At 41.5% G+C, this 14,975-nt stretch overlaps 1 protein-coding gene across 5 annotated transcripts in view; it reads right to left on the reverse strand.

Moving 5' to 3' along the window:
- AFF2 (ALF transcription elongation factor 2) overlaps positions 1–12,939 on the reverse strand; it is a 334,844-nt gene extending 321,905 nt beyond the window's left edge. For 4 of the 5 annotated variants that reach the window (XM_071569499.1, XM_071569498.1, XM_071569501.1 and 1 more), the window contains exon 1: positions 12,422–12,939. In XM_071569499.1, coding sequence (XP_071425600.1) covers positions 12,422–12,468 — 47 coding nt within the window. In that variant the 5' untranslated portion in view covers positions 12,469–12,939. Of the gene's footprint in view, positions 1–11,811; positions 11,913–12,421 lie in introns of those variants that run through there. The other variant, XM_071569502.1, reaches the window with a different exon arrangement.
- Between the last annotated feature and the right edge of the window lie 2,036 nt (positions 12,940–14,975).

The raw sequence follows: 14,975 nt of genomic DNA on the forward strand, positions 1-14,975 counted from the left end.
GAAAAAAAGCCAAGACTGAAAGGCCAGAGCCAGTAAAACTGCAACATGTATCAACAAATGGAAATGTAACAAAGAAGTTTCATCCTCAGCAAGTCCTCAGAAGGAAGAATCAAGATCCTCAGAATCTACTTTGACTAAAAAGGCAACGAAAAGAGCTAGTAGTACTCTGTTCAACATCAAAGTCCAAGAGAACCTGACATTCAGAAAACCAAGACTGCCCCTAAATACTTAATGGGATTAAATAAAAATGAAAAGAACCTTATATACAAATAAGAAAACATCTATGAAAAGATGATCTGCTGCTTTGACTTTAAAGGTCTATACAGAAACAACTGCTAGTGGTAATAACAACATCCTGCAATGACACACATTTAAACAAAAGCAATAAAATACACAAACAGTAAGCCAACGCTCCATCAACAATGGATAAAAAATGCCTAGATTTGTAATTTTCCATTAAATATTTAACCTAATAAAACCAACAACCACCCATTCGAACTAGAATACTGTTTTTTAAAACCACTGGAAGCGTGACAGATGAATGACAGTTGATCTCAACTGCCAATTCACATTTAAGTCCAGAGTAATGCCCGGCCTTCATGTCCTCTTAACTCAGCCATAAGTCAACATGCACTTATCATTAAGCGTGCACTCGTGTCCACTGACGCCGGCACACTCTCTGCAGGATTGTGTGCACTCGGATACCTGCTCAGGCTGACTATGCGCACACACACATGGTCACACTGCTAAAAACAGCATTTCCACATTTTTGCCAGTCCCCCCTTGCCACATCCCCATTTGTTCTTGGCTGGGTATATTCTTGGCCAGAATGTTTATAACCCCTGGTATTATCCCTTCCAAAGCTGTGACGCATTCTTAACCACAACTCTGAAAACACACTGACATTATAATATATAAACATGTACAAAAGATATATACACTCACACACACCAGGGGATAAAACAGACTGGGAGGAAACGAGGAACTTTATGTTACTGTCTTTTCTAATGAGATAGAAAGTGGCAGATGTAAAGATTTCATTCAACTGACAATCTCTTTTATGATATGAATAAACTACTAAAACAGATTTAATCCTTTATAAAAATCAGATTATAAGAAGCAGACAAAATCACAACTTTATTCAATACACCATCTTATCCAGTGTGACTAATGCATTATTTGTATGAAGTTAAAGTGGAGCATTGGAAGGCTATGAAATAAATCAAATGCTCTACTTTATGTAATCTTAACAGACAGATCCCATTAGGATTCTACTATGCATAGCTGTTGGTTAAAATCATTGACCAGTATCCTTATAAATTAATCAACTGAGGTAATGCTGGCTTGGCTGTCATCATTTGCTCCTAATCTACATTTAGAATTCACTTAAACTTTTCAAGCCCTTTGGAATAGGCTTATCAATTCTCTTGTCCTTGCTTTAGATATCCACCTAACCATTAACTGTTTACAAAAAACCCAATACAATGGAACTGTGTCTTTTATGTTCCTCTTCTTTCCAAAGATACTAGAGCATATATTGACATTGCTTTTAATTAGTTAGAAAGATATTAAATCTTAACCAAACATTCTAGCCTGCCTCAATTTTTTGATGAGACCTTTTATCATTGAAGTTGAATTTATAGGCAGATTGTGTGAGTTTACAGAAATGAGAATTATTACAAAATCTAAAATAACCCTGATCTGGTTAAAATGCAGCTAGCAAAATATTCTTGGTTATGGATATACAGGAGGAAAAAACCGCCTAGATATCAGGTTATTTGTGGAACTCTAACGTGTTTTCAAACATACGACTTCTGTGTTATGTCTGTGTATTTTATGCAGTTTCTAGTCATGTTTGTTAGATGTCTGCATGTCATGTACTGCAAGATTCATGAGCAGTCTACAACCAGGCAAAATTCTCACACAACAGCTTGTCTTGGGTAATGGGGAAAGAAACAGCAGAGTGAAGTGACAGGGAGGTGTATTATTTATTATCCCAATGAGGACAACACCTAGTCATGGTCTACAATCCAAATATGCTCAGCGTCCTGCTGATGGAGTTTATGATTCCAAATGAGCACACAGGTGTTTTCCTCTACAAATAACAAAACTCTCTTTACTTATGTTTCCTTATCTATGATCCCTCCATGTGCTCACTGAAGAAGAGCCAGTTTGGGCAAGGGCTTTTTAAAGAGAGAAGAAAAGACTGAGCAGTAACAAAAATAATGGAATAAATTGTACAGTGTTTCTGGAGCTCTACCACAGAGTAGGTAAAGGTCATCTGCTCCTGAAATGGACTATGAAAGCAAAGGAAGCTGTAGCTAAGTATGGTTTAGAGTTGACTAAATAATGAAAAACTTCAACCAGCTGCATGGCCTCCAGCTCAGCCCTCTAGTGCACATTTACTGGCCCACAGACAACTATCAAAGCCACAAAGACAATGCTTCTAAAGTATGTACGACACCAATAATGTCCCTAATTGCCTTAAAATGATACACAGGATTTCATCAAAATTCACTCCCTTCTTCAAAAGCCCATTGTTATTTACAGAACCACACTCCTCTGACAATCAACTAAAACCCATACGTGCAAATACCTCCTGCTTTTCATGGACATGAAAATAAAGATCAATAATTGTTTTTGCTGCCTGTTCTCCCTTGAAAAAAAAAAGACCTTGCAATGAAATTTTGCCCTGTATTCATTTTTTTTCCCTAATCACAGGATGCACTCTTCCTAGTGCCTGTTGAACACAACACAATAATTTGTATCCCCAAGTGGTATAAATAGAAAGTATGTTCATTTTAATAACACATGTGAAGAAAACGCACGTCCAGGGTTAACCAACAAAGCAGTGGCCTGCTAGAAACAAAGGCAGCTGGTTCAAAGAGCAACAATGCTTCTGAAAAACTGTGGATGTCCTATTCAGTGAAGCATCCAAGCCATGACGTTTATTTAAGCTACAGCTGCATATACAAAGCTTCGCTGTAAGACATGGTAAATGGCAAGCCTTCTGCAGTAACAAGATGGTTCTGTCTCCAAAAGGTCCATGGCCTTCACTGTCCAGCTGAGAGCAGGGCAAACTACATCAAGTGTACACACCATTCTGCCCTTCAGAAGAGTTTCTCTGCCTTGATTACCTTCTCTTGCAGATACACTCTGTCCAAATCCCCCCATTTCTCTTTACAGGCTTGCCATTCCCCTAATAATACATCTGCCTAGGTTTCTGTCTTCCTCTATCACCATAAACATTCATAAACATTAAGGGACTTAACCTCATCACACTCCCACAGAATAGGAAAATAAACCCATCGCAGTTGGCAAGCAGTGAAGTGGAACTCAGCTGCCAGCAGTCCTGACCAGCCTAGAGTCCTTCTTGAAGTCACTGGGCTCCTCTCTTTCCATTTCCCAATGTATAAGAAGGGGTAATGACAATGACTTTTCTGAAACAAATGCCTCAGTCCAGCAGTAAAATTCTGAGATGCTTTTCACTTTACAAAAGGAAGTAAAGCAGAGACCCAAATCAACATTTGAGGAGTCTGTGGCTAGAAACATCACCCCATTTTTCTAAACATATTAGTATCATCAGCACCGATGTTGCATTCAACACAAGAATTTCTATGTAACAGCTATGCCACAGACAATCAACACTGTCTACCCTTCTTGGAGGTAACACTGTACAAGCAAGCTAGTGAAGGACTATACAGGTAGGGTGAAGTTCAGAGTCCAGAAAACACCAAAACCAGTTCCCAGCTGACTCCCAGGAAGATGAAAAAGTGAGTAGAAAGCCAGACAAATACACACTTGGCTAGTCTCTCTCCTGCTTTGCACCTGAGCACATAAAAATAAAAAAAGGCACATTACCACAGATATAAATATCATTGCCCCATTTTGACAGACACCAAGTGACTTTCCAAAGACAGTGAAGCAGCTGGTGGCAGTAAGAGAATTCATGTTCTATTCCTAAAGATATATTCACCTTGATTTCACAAACTTAAAAATGAAAACAACTCTTTCAAGTATTACCACTAAAAAAGTAACGCAACTTAGTTCCTTCTCCAAGCAACCACTACCCTCAGCCACTGGCCACTGCTTCAATCCCTTCACCTATCCCTCTTCAAAGGCTTGGTGAAGACAAATGGGCTTTCCAATGTGCAATGAAGCATAAAGCCATGAAAATCAAAGGGCTGCTTTTTGAGTAAATATGAGCTCCAAAGCCATTGTCCTCTCCCACAGAGGAGATCTATGAAAATGCTTACTATAGCATATGCACAGTATTCTTTACAGCTCTGCCTCCCTGCTGACCACCAGCCCCAGGGCCCAGTCCGTTCCCCATTACAATTGGCTTCACCACACCCACTGACTTGTATTGGAACTCTTTCAGAGACCCTAACTAATGAGTTTTTAAATACTTGTAGACAGAGGAGATAATTCCTCATCATTATTCTTCATAGGGAACACCAGGAAGAATGTCACTCCATTGTTCTACAGAAAAGAAACTGGAAGAAAAATCTCCCTCTCATTCAAAAGAGCAACCCAAAGTTTTCATAGATGAGTTGGCTCCCCCATGCTATGGGTGCCTCACCTGAGAGTTCAGCACAACGTTCCAAAAATTATCTCATACACTGACATCTAGGCAAAGAGGTCCATAACATCAGACATATATTTTTTGTCTTGAATACAACATTCTCAAATATAAGCATGACTACTGACTGCAGCATAGGAACAGACACACCTAAACACTGTATTACTGCATGATCCTAGTTTCTATCATGACATGAAACTGAAGTAAATGGGATCTGGCAATTTTATATTTAGAACTTTGCATTTGCTTTCTCTACTGACAGTTGTTTGCTTTTTTTTCCCCCACACAAGTGAAATCTTGACCTAAACCAGTAATACAGTACAAATACTTTAAATAAAAAACATTTCATTGAGAAATCACCTTCTCAGCACCAATCATAAACCAAATACCGCTCTGCTTTTACCAGTCTTACTTTTAGGTGTCTATCCCTTTGTAGGATGCAGATACCACCACTCATAAGGGCCCACACTTGGATGTCCAAGAAAACTCTACAGTTGTATCCTGACAACAGGCCATAAAAAGTGCCAAGAGGAAAAAGCACCAGTCTCAGTAGTAAGCCATCTGCAGGTTTGAGCCCCAGGCACTGCAAGCAACGTAAAGCTAGAGAATTTACTCATTCCACAACACCATGTACACCCACAGCTATACAAAAATAGCTATTATAATACTTGTCAAAGGAACAACTGAGTGATTTTTAAGTTGGTGCTCTATCTTGTTTTCTTCTTTGCTGGTTGTTAATACCCCACCCCTATAAATACATATAATTATGAGTGGGCTATTCATGTCTTACTATAACTGGTAACACCATGCAGCATCTGAGTCAGGGATCTGAACTGCTGACTACAGCTCCTCACTAAACAAGATTTACACATCACACATAGTAAATGGCATTCCCCATTCTCTGCTCCACCTACAATGAAAATCAGTTTCTAGCTGTGGTACTGTCTCCAACTCTCCTTAAAACTCACCATCCCAAATTACATGGAATAAGAACTCAACAATAATCTCCAGTAAAAAGACACAGATTAACACTGAGGTCACAAAGAAAAAATTGCTCAGGTAGAGTTTTCTTCTCTCTGTAGCTTGATTTGAACACATTCATAAAATGTTATTAAAAAATGATAAAGTTTTACTGAAGAAACTACTTACTAGACCTTTGTTTAAAAGTCATAATAATTTATGGTGTTGATCAGTATGTACGAGTTGAAAAATAGTCTCTTCAAGATAAAACAGTTTGTAGTAACTGCAAAGTTAACTGCAGGAAGTTCTGGTTTATTGTCTTACCTCAGCTCTTGAATTCCATATATTTTCAGCACTATGAGCCCAACCTTGTACACCCAAGGCACTGATTGCACTGATTTCAGCCCTGCCGAAATTCAGGAGCAATATACAATTCTTATAAAGTTTCTGCAAGACAGCACTCCAGTACAGAGTAGCTGAAAACAAGCTCTCCAGCTCATTCCTTAAAATCTTTCCTCACAAATGCAGATTTAACATCACATGCCCTTTGTGAGTACCTCTGGTCAAACAACTGCCTCATTAGATGTTATTCAAAATGGTGCTAAAAAGCTACTGACACACACACTGCCATCCTTCCTCTCATTTTTTAATCTCTACAATTGTCCATTAGTCAGGAGTAATGCACCTTCTGACCTCTGACCAAAGCTACTAAAGCAATTTAAACAAATATTTTGGTTACAAAGCATCAATATAGATTCAGTAACAACAAAAAGATGAAAGAACTGTCTTTTCAAGTCACTATTGTGACTTCCTAACCATATTACATTATGAGTGGTCTGGAAGGTTAAATTAACTTGACACCTTACATGGTTTACTATTTTCTTTTTCAATGCTTAAGAAAGAATTTGTAACATTGCAAAACCCAGAATTGTGGCACATTTTCAGTGTTAATAGATGTTTGATGGCTTTAGAAAATCCATTCTGTTAACTGCAATCAAGACAAAATATTCAAGCTGCCCTCTCCATCTTTCTTTTCTTTCTGTAAAAGAAAGGCAGTAAATTTGAATTAGCCAGGCTCAGAATTGGGCTCTGAGGAGTTTTTCCGCATGCACAGTGTTAGGTATATGCAAAGTCCCTTGCTGATCTTGGTCTTTAAGGAGTTGCTCCACATTTAATGAAGGCTTTCTCTTGGCCAAAACAGAGTCAAACTGGTACTCTCTGAAGTCAACTGGGAGCTCTTCCATTGGCATCACCTGCTACTGACTCAGGCCCAAGGTGGAGAAAGACATGGGTACTATACCACATTTATTATTTACATTTAACAAGCATCCAAGAGTCAAATTCTTCAAGTCCCTGCCACAAAAAAAAAAAGTCATTACCTCAAACTAAAGGCACAGGGAAAATATAAGATAGGGTCTATCTATTTAGATGCTTATTCCACACACTTCATGGGTTTAGTGTATAAAACGTTTCCTACAACTCCTCTAATTTTTTTAATGAGATTTAATATTTACATTTCTTCTGGATGTGAAATTGTGTAAAACTGCTGATAGATTTCGGGGAAATGGATGTGTACGTACTATACAGTCAAAAATAACATCAGCTTTTGTTACCACATACCTCAAAAACTGGGGTTTACTCATTAGTAAAGCATGTTGAGCATTTTGGGAATGAAAAAGAACCCAGTTCAGTAAAACTTTACTTGAATTCAGAGTTGTTTTAATAGGACAACTTGTACGCTTACAACTATACACTTGCCTGTGGACCCTGCTACATGAAGGCCCACATACTTTTTCTAAGTTTTAGAGCCAGTTTCATCCCATGTCACATGTTGGGTATTTCACTTGACTCAAAAACAGAATTTGGGCCACATACACAAAAAGCACCACAACACTCCTTCCACAATGCTGGAGAACAGTCTCATTCCTAAGGAGCACAAAAAGACCAGCAGCATCCCCTCATTTTTTTTCAAAGACCGTTTAAGTGTATTTATTTAACTTAATACTTCACAGAACGTCACATTTTCCCTTTAAATTATTTATCTAAAATTCCAGGTTGCAGAAATAGCCTTGTAAGACAAAAGGAATCATTTTGCCTGACTCAAGGACCTGCATCACAGTATCATCTTTTACTCAAAGAGAAAAGCCCAAAAATATAATTGGCATTCATGTACAAAATGCTTAAATGCTCTGAAGTTCTGCCCGGCTTCAGAATAGCTGAACAATATCTGAAATATCTACTCTGTCCCAGTTTGTATATTTTAAAAGTCATTAAATTCTTGAATGAATCATTAGGAAAACAATTCAAATGCTGTTAAACTGATAGTAATTTTGCCTCATAGGATAGATGTGAGCTTAATGTTTGCAAACAGCCAAATTCTTTTAAGATTTACACTCCATGGAGTTCAATATCAGCCAGGGAAGAATTACTAAATCAGAATGTACTTCAAGTACAGGTTTTGGCCCAAGACTATTTTTGGTCTTCCTCAGCTGCTTGTTTTGACAGCATCTAATCCCCCTCACACACCCACCAGCAGCCACACAATCCATCCATTTACACTTTCAAAGCAAATTGAAAATGAAACATTTTCAAATAATTACTTGTGGATGTCTGTAATACAGATCCAAAAAGTAACTGCAATTCAACTGTGATATTTCTTAGGGAGAAGGGAGGGGGAGAAAAACCTTATAGAATTCCATTCGAAATGTGACTTTCTCCTATACTAATGCTCTCACCATCACCCTCAAAAAAATTTTGTACTCTATTTCACACATTCCCATCGGAAACACAACACTGTTCAGAAGACTTTTCACTGAGTGAGTTATTGCAGACCCTGGTGAAAGAACAGTAACTGAGAAGGTCTTCTGCAGGGGCACAAGGCAACGAGGGAAGAAGGAAGGTGGGTGAAGGGGGGGAAATGGCCAAGGCTGGAACTGGAACAGTTCACCTTTGTCTGGAGAGCAGGATCACCCCCTCCAGGTTGAATACTATGTTGAAAGCACGCTGCTGTGGCATGCAGTGTTTCTGTGCTCACACAGGAGAGGAACCTGGCCCACAGATGGCCTGTTCTCAGCCTTGTCAGCCACAAACAGACCTTTGAACTTTCTATTTATATAACAGTTTAGTGAGTTTAAGCCTCTTCCTGTATAACTGACAGTTTGCTGGTTTTGCTCTAATTAGGCTACTTGCGATACATAATATAAAAAAGAAAAAAAACAAACAAGAGGCTTGTTTCTCTGCAGTGAAAAGTCTTCCTCATCACAGCCACACAGCTAGGACAACACTCTTACCTGCTCATCTTATTTTCCTTTGCCAGGTTTCAATTTACATATCTCAAGGTGCATTCTTCCACTAAATATTTTCTCTACTTCCACTTTTTTAAGATTGAAGGACTTAAAAGTATTAATATCAACAACAATAAATATAACATAACACAAATCTCTCTGCCTTTGTCCTAGTGAGGAGGTATATATATTCTGGGGTGGTCAGGTCTTTGTTGGGTTTTGTTGTTTTCCAGCAGCTGATTAATGACACCACCTTACTCTGTAAGCAGGTTCAAATCCAGCCACATGGTCCCAGGACACAGCAAGATTTCATTTACTTGGTTACCACAGACAAGCATGGAAAGTGATTTAAAAGATGAAATTTGATTTTTAACAGCAAGTGGTCCCCTTGGTGCAAACAGGCATTCAAGCTTTTCATTATATCCATCTCCCTTCCTTTCTCCCACATAGAATAGCTCATATTAAATGCAAGCCCAGGTGAACATTTCTTATTCATCCAGGAATCATAGCAGACTTCAGCTGTGGCCCTTTCATCTCAGCCTGAGTTTACAGTCATTTAAATCGTTTTGGGTATTTTTCATTTTTTCAAGTCTGGCAAAACATCCATGGAGGATATTTGTGGCCTTATTTTACACACTTTACCCAAGTGTTAAAAAGATCCCCCACACCAACTCCCGGCTATTCTCCCGATCACTTTCTTCATGAAGTTTCAATGAAACACCCCATTCTGGTACTACTGTGCTCTCTCCCAACACGGGAAACTAAAGGGCTGATTGTGCAGTTGGTATCAGGACAAACCTCCTACTAATCAGCTGAAATGCCAGGTGAGATTTTCAGCACACATGTAGTGGCATCACATGCTGTAACAACCACAGCTCTTGACCAAATACATTTCAAGAAGTGACACAGAAATGTACCTCCATAGGAGGTGTGGGGAAATTAACCGTATTTTTCCCATCAGCTCAAAACTTTTGGGAAGTAATTTCCTGGCATAAAGGCAAAGCAAAATAAGTTTACCTTTATACCTTTCATCAGATAAAAAAACCCCTCTGCTCAAGCTATAATTTTTTAATATATTTCTCAGGCTAATGATGTTTCTGTTGTAGTTTGCATACAGATAATACAAACACCCCCACACCCTGTAGGCCTGAGCTTGTCTTCTTGGCGACTGCAGCACAGATTAGCAGAAGTTTTGGGTTGCAAGGAATGCAGAAGAGGGTCCCTAATTGCCTTATAAATGCCTGTGAAACATGTTTTACAAAGGCCAGGTTACAGGCGGAAGGAGGACAGCACCAAATAAGAATCAGCAATTCACATATCATGTTATACTTATTTGTAAATATTATCAAGTAACCACAACATATCGATACACAGACAATAAATAAATCTTGATGGGTGAGTGAATATTTCTGGGTGTGGAGGGATGATGTATATATAACAGATTATATATACACATATGTTTATGGATAGATGAGCTACATTCAACTCCCTGTAAGGAACGCAACTACTTGTCAGAGACAAAAATATTTACATGTATTATAAAATACATGTCACCTTTGTGTGTATGTGTAGATTATGTACCCATATATTATATACATGTGCACTTGCATACACTAATTGGATTATTAAAAGCTAAATCCAAACTGATCTCTGCAAAAAGTAATTGCGTGTGAACGCCTGTTCATGCATAGTTTGTGCAGATATCAAACAATTTGATACAGTCAAATTGAAAATGTTCTTTCCTTGTGGACCTTAAGAACAATGCATTTTCATGGTACAAAAGAGCAAGAAAAAGGAACTTCTAGAATAAGTGGCAAGATGTTCATATTTTGTGGGAAAAGAGAGGCACAAGAGTTCCCTTCTTTCTGAGGTACATCTCTAAATCCACATAAAACCATAGCCAAATGAAAGTAAGTTATTAAGCAAACACTAAAACTCAATACCTATAATGTGCTTAGCATCTGAACTACACCCACATATTGGGTTGTAACAGCTTCTATTAAATTAATGATGTTACCCACATTGTAAATTAAGCAAATTGTACGCAAATATTCTTTGAGTGGTAATACAGTGGTTATCAGTTGTCTGCAAAATAAATTAGTGCAGCAGAGTAAAGATAGTGTGGTGGAAGCATAATATTTAATTGAGCACTAATTTTATTGTGATTATTACTTTTAAATAACAACAGCGTGATTATTAAAAGATGCAATACAATGGTTTATGCAGAGCTGATAAAACACACACATGATCCAAAATGCCTGCTAACAGATTAATATTGATACAGTGTAATTTACAGTTGCAAGGATTTACTCCAAATTGCTGTAAAATGGAAGGTGACAGGTATTTGGTTCTGATTACCATGGATTTGCAAGTATTGCTGTTAGACCATGTTTGGCAAAATGATAGTTATTAACTAGATATATCATCTTTTTCGTAGACATACCTTTCTATTATCAACAAAGTAAAGTAAACCCTTTACAAAACACAAAGTCCAACTGCACATGCATACACACATATAATCTGTGTGACATTTAGAGATTAGGATCACAAAACACAGTATTTTAGTCTCTTTCTTTCTTGGCAAATTGCACTCCAGCCTAAGAGCATTTAACAAAGCAGTACGCAACTGCCGAATTTCACCATGCACAGTATAAGAATTTAAATATATTTGCTAAACTGCAAAGTACAGAAAGCGCCAATAAAACCAGACAAAGAATAAGCATAATCTCATTAACCAGCCGGGGAAGTGCCTAAATACCTACCCAAATTCTAACTTTCCCAGCTACTTGTCACTCATCAAAAATTCCTTAACATTCACTTTGATAACAAGTTCACAATGCACTTAAACAGATGCATCGACCTTTTAAAACGTGCATCTATTTGCACAGCAATATAAACCTAAAATTCCATTTTAGAGAAAAAAAAAGAAAGAAAAAAGAGAGAAAAAGAAGCATGGAGGGGGAAAGAAACAAACACAAAAAAGACCTGTTATAATATCACGGGTACTGATCTTCCCACTTCCAAAACTAACTTCAATAACGCTCCATCCAGAATAGGAAACCAGCAAAACCAGTAAGAGAAGCCCCCACACCGATCAAGGGCTCACAGCCGAACTGTGCCACACAGCAAAAACTACAGTTGCGGTTCTCCCCGTGAAAGGAACATTGTCAGTGACAGCAGTAAACACAACATTAGCAAAGCCACGATCCTGGGGACACATCGCCTCCGCTGCCCGGGAGGGAGGGAGCTGCTGCAGCCGCTCCCGCGGCGGCACCGGCACATCGCGGCGTCCCGTCCTCGCTGCCCGCGACCCCCGCGAGCCAACTTCACCCCCGCCGCCGCTCGGGGCTGCGGAGCCGCGGTCGCGCAGCGTGGCCGGAGCCGGCACCGCTCCCGCGGGGGCACCGCGACCCGCTGCTCACCCCCAACAAAGGCTCCGGCACCGGGGAGCGAGCAGCGAGCGGAGGAAGGAGGCAGATGTGAGAAGGAGAGCGGGGTGGAGGGATACGGGGTGAGGGGGAGAGAAAAACCCAAACCAAAAATAAAAAAAAATAAAACCAACAAACCACCCGAAGGAAAAAAAAAAAGAACCTACCACTGCTGCTCTAAGTCCCAGTCCCTGAAAAAGTCGAATAGGTCCATAACGATGTGGTGGGGAGGACTCAGAGAAGTGGTGCCCGCGCCCCGCAGCGCCGAGCCGAGCCGAGCCGGCGCGGCTATCGCTGCCCGGCCCGCATGGGCGGCCGCGCCGCGGGGACCCGCGGGGCCGCGCGGAGCCGCCCGGGGTGGCGGAGCGGCGCCGCCGCCGCCAGCAGCGCGGCACGGCTGTGCCCGGCTGGGAGAGGCAGCGCGGCGGCGGCGGCGGCCCGGCGCACACACACACAGACGGGCGGGCAGCCTGCCTCGCACACCGCGAGGGGAGGAGCCGGGGCGGCCCGAAGCCGCGGCATGGAGCCGCCGCGGCAGCACCGCCGGGATCCGGCGGAGCCGCGAGCCCCCGCCGGGAGCGCAGGGAAGTTTGGCTGAGAAGAAGAGGAGGAGGGACGGCGGGGATGGATGCGGGGGAGCAGCGCGGCTTCGCGCCTCCGGGAGAGATGGAGGGGAGGGGGAGAAAATAAAGAAAAAAGAAAATACAAAAAACATGCACCTATAATTTAGCTGCCAGAGCCAACTCCTGCGAGCGGTCAAACCTGCCTGCGCAGACGTGCCAGCACCCGGGGGCTGTCTCAGAGGGAGATGCAAGATGGCATGGAAGGGGCAGAGCACAGCCAGGCCCGAGTAGTCGTGGGGTCTGGATGAGAAGGGCCCTCCGAGCCCTCCAAAGGTCTGGATCCATGGGAGCAGCCCACTCTCCAGCTGGGATGGCTACCCTTCCTGCTGGCCACCTGCTTTGTGAGTGATGGGCAGTGGCACTAGTCACCTGTGGGCATCAGGCAGGAGAGGGGCATCCCAGGAGCCTCCTGCAGAGACCACCTCACTCCCTGTAGACCCCAAGGACAAGCCAAGCATAAGTCCCAGGCTGCCCCATACACAGGAAAAAGGGGTCCAGTGCTACCTCCATACCCTAAATCAAATTATTTTCCACTCAAGTTCACACATCCTACCTGCATGCTTTTGTGTGCAGCTGCCTTCCAAACAGTAACCAATGCCATGATTTTCCATATCCCTGTTAATATTTATAAAATTCCAAATACATATACCCACTGAGCAAACAAATACATGCACTGGTATTACAAAGACAAGACCAAAGGTATGTTCATTTTTACTCCAGTGTTCCGCAGAACCAGTCACATCCTTGATTTCCTGTATGCCAGCAAGTCTCAGCAACTTGGTGAAGTTGGAAATGACCCTTGCTTTGATGGGCTCCCATCTCCACAGCCATGCCCTGGTCCCAGGAGGCTCATGCAGCTGGTCACAACAGCCAGCTCTGCTGCCACAGACAAGGCTCCAGTAAGGCCTCTAACAGAAGAATCTTTATGGGCTTCCTGAGAATTAAAAGACAAATCTAAGATTATAAATTAGATCAGTGGCAGAGCAGCTAATGTAATCCCCAATTTTTACCTTCCTAAGGAGTTTTATAAATGCTCTTGGGTTAAAAGTATTATTGAGGAAAAGCTGTGGCAGTGTTACCAGTGGAAGTCAAATATGAGAGACTTCATCAACTTGGGCTTCACTGCAAAACTCACATTTGCATCATGTGTCCTGTGGGCCCCCAAAAGTGGGAGCCCAGGCAAGGCTGTGTTGCTGACAGTCCATGCTTGTACCCAGCAAACCCCAAAGCAGTGCTCCTCTCCCTGCCGTGGGCAGGCAGGTGTACACAGCATTTCCTTTCTAGCATCTGTATTTTCTCCACAAAGAGACTTCAACACACAACTCTGGGCCTTGAGCTTTAAAGTATTGTGAATCAGGCCACTCTCTTCTCCATCATTACTTGTTTTAAAGGTGTCACTCAAAGTCATAATTTGTGGGCAATCCTTTGAACCAAGAAGGGAAGTGGAGTCACATTTTCAGAATGTTTCTCCAGAAACAAGAAGGGGGTCTGGTTTTCTTTAAAGAAAACCACTATTAATATAAGTAAAAACCTTGTCTCACCTAATCACATTCCGTAATTTGCCTGTTTTCAGTGTCTTCAGCTTCAACCATTAAACTCAAACAACTTACTAGAAACACTGAGACTTGCAGGAGGTGGCAGTTCTGCTCCCCCTGTTTTCACAGAGGGGTCTGGTGGCTGCCAGCCAGCAGCCCCCGTACCAAAATATTCTGTAACAACCCTTGCACTACCCAGCAGAAAGGAAAACCACTTCCCAGGTAAAAGTGCCTTCACTTTCTTAAAGCAAACCCTTTTCAATTCTTCAAAAACTAGCAAAAGATGCACAAAACATCCTGAAAAGGCTCTCAGAACCCATTCCAGCACAGGGGTTGGAGATCCTACATGAGCAAGCAAACCTGCTGTCCTCATGGAGGGCCAGACCAGAGGTAATCCCACTCCTCAGAAGTTGCACCTTTGGCACTGGGAGCTCCCCAAATAACCTGCACCTTAGCTGCATAAGAAAGTTTGTGCACAAACCAGCTTTTAGCAGTGAGGTTTCAAACCCCCAAGGATGCACTGCAGCAGACACCCAGCCCAGGTTCCAGTGGGGCCCCCATGC

Source organism: Pithys albifrons, chromosome 14 (genome assembly GCF_047495875.1).
Source record: "Pithys albifrons albifrons isolate INPA30051 chromosome 14, PitAlb_v1, whole genome shotgun sequence".
Classification (NCBI taxonomy): Eukaryota; Metazoa; Chordata; class Aves; order Passeriformes; family Thamnophilidae; genus Pithys; species Pithys albifrons.